The sequence below is a fragment of the Neophocaena asiaeorientalis genome, unplaced genomic scaffold (assembly GCF_003031525.2).
Source record: "Neophocaena asiaeorientalis asiaeorientalis breed wild unplaced genomic scaffold, Neophocaena_asiaeorientalis_V1.1 scaffold167, whole genome shotgun sequence".
NCBI classification, from domain to species: domain Eukaryota; kingdom Metazoa; phylum Chordata; class Mammalia; order Artiodactyla; family Phocoenidae; genus Neophocaena; species Neophocaena asiaeorientalis.
In genome coordinates, this window is record NW_020175022.1 from 606,713 (window position 1) to 612,078 (window position 5,366).

Here is a 5,366-nt window from a genome sequence, read left to right on the forward strand (position 1 = left end):
GCACTGCCAGAGATTAGGCCCTGGATTTTGCAACTTCTGAGGAAACTTTCTATTATAGGAATCTGGAAATTTGTGACCATTCTCCCACTCCCAGCCCTGTCTCTCTCCCTCCTGCTCACTCCACTCAGGCCTGGCACGGGCATTCTCTGAGCGGAGCGGTGTCTCGCCCAGGAGAGGGCAGCAGAGGCCCATCCAGGGAGATGAGAGTGATGAGCTTTCCAGCCCTGCCTTCCCACCCAGTGAGAGCCAGCCGGAGGCCATCCTTGCTGCAAGCCTGTGACAGCTTCTGCTCCAACTGTGAGGACAGGAACCTGACACAGAGGTCACTCTAGGTCACGTGGTGGCAAAGTTAGGCCTGCCCATTAGTTCCCATTACTTCTGGACATCAGGGCCAATCTGCACAACACTTCCAAGAAGCCCCTAATGTCTTTTAGCCTAAAAGTAAAATAGACCCGAAGATATGGAAAATGTCAAACCCCTGGATGCTCAAGTGTCTCCCATTACAAAAGCCCGTCCTCAACACTGCCTCCCCTTCTAGCTACTACCCTTCCTCCGTCCGCCTCACAGCCTTGCTCCTAGAAGGTCACCTCCACGGGCAGCATGCATCCATTTCCACAACCTCATCTCACAATTGCTGCTAAGCCCACTGCAGTCTCACTTCTGTCAACCCCACTGAAGCTAATCATATTAATTCTACGCACGACCCAATTGCAAATCAGCGGAAACCTTCTGGCCTAAATTCAGCGCCCGGGGAGTTCCCTGGTGGTCTAGTGGTTAGAATTTGGCACTTTCACTGCCATAGCGCAGCTTCAATCCCTGGTTGGGGAACTGAGATCGCACAAGCCACACAGTACGGGCCAAAAAATAAGTTTAAAAATTTTAAACATTTTTAAAATTAAAAAAATAAATTCTTCTCCCCATTTTCCCCGCCCGTGTCGACTTCCTTTCTGCATTAGCAGATGATCCTATCATCCCTCTCCTTGTCCACACAAGAAACCTGGAAATCAGTCTAGAATCTACATCCCCCCTTATAACCTCGCCCCATTCAAATCACAAGCCCTGCCAATTCCTCCTCCTAAAAACAACTAAGATTCATCTCCTGTTTTCATGCCACTGCCTCGATCAAGCCTTCATCGTGCAGTCAGGCTTCTAACCACCACCCACCCATCCTTGCAACCATTCAGCAAGTGTGCACTGAGTAGCTACACGTGCTAGGCACAGCTGTAGGTGCTGGCCTTGGAGTGACGAGCACGACTGACAAGGCCTGCTCTCACGGGGGCTCACATTCCTGGGGCCACAGAGAGTAACAGGAAAATAAGCAGACAAGACAATATCAGACAGTGATAGGTGTTGTAAAGAAAACCAGACAGAGGGATGTGACAGAACAGCTAGGGGGAATACCTTTCTAATTAAACATGTTTAAATGCCTGGGGGAAGCAACTTCAGCCTGCTCCCTAAAAAAGGACTCTCTGAGGAAGTGACAAGAAGCTATCTAGGGCACTGTTCAATGGCTAAATCCTCAACTTCCCAGCCTCCCTTCAAGAGGGGGCCACGTACACAGTTCTGGCCAGTGAGATGGTAGTGGAAGCTGGGGGGTGGAAGTGGGTGTCCTGAGGAAGCTTTTGCTTTCCTGAGAAGACAGACAAGTACCACTGGCACAGTCCCTTCCTGGTCCTCCTGCGTCTCCTCTGACCATGAGGGAGGGAAGAAACAGCAGAGAGGCGGCCCCTGAAACAACGCCAGCAGCCGCCACCTGCGGGTCTGCCACGTGAGGAAAGCACGGCCTGCTCGCTTAGCAGAGTCTTCTCTTGCTTCCAGCACACAGCATCCTAACTTGGACCATTAGCTCTGTGAGGTTCTGGGGAAGAGAAATCCAGGCAGAGTTCGAAGGCCCTAAAGTGGGAATTGCCTTGGCATGGTCGGGGAGGAGAGAAAAGATTGGTGTGGCTGGAGCCCCGTGAGGCGGGAGGAAAAGGGGAGCCGATGACCGAGAGGTGGAGGGGCTCCGTGAAGCTTTGCAGTCCCTGGAAGGCCATCCGGACTTTAAGTGCACAGAAGACCACTAAAGGGGTTTAGGCAGGAAAGTAACATACAGATTTAGGTTTCTTAAAAGATCATTCGAGCTACCACGTGGAGAACGAGTCAGGGAGGGAGGGTACGGCAGACACTGCTTCGGGACTGACCCAACAGCTGCTCCCCCTCCTTTTCTCTTGCCCCCTTCAGCTCTGGAAGCAAGGAAGAAAGGAGTAATAAGAATCAGCAGGCCAGGACTTCCCTGGTGGCGCAGTGGTAAAGAATCCACCTGCCAATGCAGGGCACATGGGTTCGAGCCCTGGTCCGGGAAGATTCCCACATGCCGCGGAGCAACTAAGCCCGTGTGCCACAACTACTGAGCCTGCGCTCTAGGGCCTGCGAACCACAACTATACTGAGCCCACGCGCCACAGCTACTAAAGCCCGCACGCCTAGAGCCTGGGCTCTGCAACAAAGAGAAGCCATCGCAATGAGAAGCCCGCGCACCACAACGAAGAGTAGCCCCTGCTCTCCGTAACTAGAGAAAGCCCGCGCACAGCAATGAAGACCCAACAGTCAATAAATAAATAAATTTATTTATTAAAAAAAAAAAATCAGCAGGCCACCAGCATCCTGCTCAGAATGTAAGCACCGCGACACCCCGACTACCCCACGCCTCTCGCCACGTCTGCCTAGCAAGTCCCTTCTTACACATCACATGCCAGCTTCCGTGAGGCCTCCCTCACTCCCTCACTTCGCAAGAAGACCAGGTGTTCCTTCTTCCACTGCCTCCCGTATCATGTCCCTACTTCCATCATAGGTATGCAACAGTCTTGATAGCAGTCGACGTAATGGGACTGCTCATTCAACTATACAAGCATTCGTTCTCTCCACAAATGCATACCAAGCACTTGCTACATTCAGACACTGTGCTAGGGGTCCGGAACTCAACAGTGACCAAGTTCGATTTTTAGGTTTGGTCCCTGCCCTGGTGGAGCTTTCAGTCTAAAAAGTGAGATATTCAGACAGTTGAGGTTTGGGGAGAAAAGCAGCCCATCTCCCAGACCATGAACCGCTGCACGGGAGGGACGATCGCTCTGCCTTACCCCCAGGACCCAGCACACCGTCTCACACAGAGAAGGTGCACTATGACCTAAAAATGCATTTCTTATCTCTACCAGGAAACTCCCCAAGCATGAGCCGCTGTACTCTCATGTATTAAATCACGCACTCAAGCATCTTGAAAAACACTCTGCTCTCTCCCCACACTGTCGCAGGTCTCTTCCCCTACAAAAGGTTCCAAGAGTGTCTAACATAACACTTCACATCAGAGATCCTTAGTAGATGTGTGTTTGGCTGAAGGCTTCGTTTGGATTTTCTAAACAGGGATACCTCATTGTCAGAGCCATGGCTGCTGAAGTGTGATCCTGAAAGCACTGAAAATAACTCCTCAGGTTCCTACCCCATAGCTTATTATGTGTAGCTTTAATAGTTCTCTAAATGCCCCATTTTGTTGCCCTTTCTACTACTGCAGATGATGGTAGCTGGGAACAAGACAGCAGAGACAAGGGAAATAAAAATAATACAGCCCCCACTTCGGTCTGTATTATTTGTTGCTTCTGTTGCCATAGTGAAGTTGACAAGTGACAAACAGGTGAGAGGTCCTTCCTACAGTGGAACCAGTGAGTTTTGGAGGCCAGAGAGGTAAGACGCACACACACATGCAAGACTTCCACGCCTCCTAGGCCTGGAAAGGACTTACCAGGCCAACCGGCCCACTCTCCTGCCTCTAAGCTAAAAATCAAATGGATGGGCAGCTTGTTCCTAAAAATCCTCAAGAACAAAGTCCACCACCTCTGAGTCACCCATGGGGCTCTTATTTCACAATATTCATGGCCCTGAATGGGTTTTCTGTGTCTTATCTCATTCGCTCTTGCCGTCCACCCAACCCAATTCCTCTGACTATTGCTTCTATGGAAATAAAAGTTAATCATCACCTGTACACTTTGTACAGTAACCCCGGAGGTAAGATAAAAAACAAAAGCCACCTTGGAAGCGTGGACTCTGCTTGAGTACAACCATGACCAGCTGTGTTCCTCTCAGGATTCCCCACCCCTGCTCTTTTGTCTGGTCTTGGCTCTGGGAGTGAGTGGCCTGAAGGGGCAGGGAGTACACAGGGTTGAGGCACATGTGGAAACACCCACTGACCTAGCTCAGAGGCCTCTGCCACGAACAGAGAAACAGGCCTGCTACCTACCCGGTCAGAGTGGGGGCAGAGCAGCCTCCCGTGAAGGATGTCTTCTTCCTTCTAAGTGAAATAAAGCAGAGAGAACAGGGAGGTCTGTTTTTAATGAGCATCTTTAAAAGCCTTTGCAACAGCAAACACAGCCCGGAAACCCACACTGATGGCAACAGGGCTCTCTCGCTTCCAGATGACCCTGCAAAACAGAAATGGTGCTGCTAAATCAGGAGTGTGGCTTTTTCCCACCTCATATTTAAAAATGCCAACCTTCAAAATCACTTCAGAAATCCTGCCTGAAAAATGTGTGATGGCCCTCACGGCGTAGCCTGGTTTGATGATGAAGGGGGCAGGAAAGCGCCCAATCCAAATGCAACGAGGGAAACTGCCCCCACCCTTTCCAGAAGCAGTGGGAAAGCCCTTCTACTCCCGCCGCCAAAGACACAAGGAAAAGGCCACCTGCAGGAGCACACAGGAATTCTGCAGCCTGAGAGCAGGCTCTTGATACTAACGGATCCCACCGCATTTCCCTGGCTCTCTCTTTCCTCCAGAACTACTCAACTTCCATTCTCTTGATCCATGTCACTAGATTAAGAAGACGGATGTCTCTCCCTGCCACGGACATGCCAGACAAACCCTGGGCCTCTCTTCACATTCCCTAAAGTAGTGTCAGGAAAATGAAACACTTGCACGGAACTTCTCTGCAGCATCTCTGTTTGGTTTCTTTCACACCCTGGGCGGAGGAACCAGTGCTTCTTTTCACAGGAGTAAAGAAGCCTCTGACTGTAAGTGAGGTTAACACCCACCCCGAGGCTGGATGCTTTCTGTTCTCTCTCAACAGCTGAGCATCAGGATTTTGCTCATTAAGCCGCTTTCTTCTCCTTAATTAGCTGCATGTGAATCTTGTTGGGAAGTCTTGGATCCGTGAAATAGTCTGGGATAAGAATTAAAAAGAAGAAATCATCTAAACCCAAGGGAAAAAGACTAGGCGAGAGCTCACTCTGCTAAAAAGCCAGGAAGGCTCTGTCTTAGCAGGACTGTTACTGGTGGTCCTGCTTTACAATGTAATATGAGATGCCACAGCAAATCCCAAGGTCACTGTCTTCCCTGCCCCC

The 5,366-nt window shown here is 50.4% G+C and overlaps 1 protein-coding gene across 1 annotated transcript in view; it reads right to left on the reverse strand.

Annotated features, from left to right (window-relative positions):
• Positions 1 to 4,341: 4,341 nt before the first annotated feature.
• Positions 4,342 to 5,366, reverse strand: part of RIIAD1 (regulatory subunit of type II PKA R-subunit domain containing 1) — a 15,473-nt gene continuing 14,448 nt past the window's right edge. The window contains exons 5-6 of the mRNA XM_024762893.1: positions 5,058 to 5,185; positions 4,342 to 4,450 (exon numbers count right to left, since the gene is read on the reverse strand). Coding sequence (XP_024618661.1) covers positions 5,115 to 5,185 — 71 coding nt within the window. The 3' untranslated portion in view covers positions 4,342 to 4,450; positions 5,058 to 5,114. The remainder of the gene's footprint in view (positions 4,451 to 5,057; positions 5,186 to 5,366) is intronic.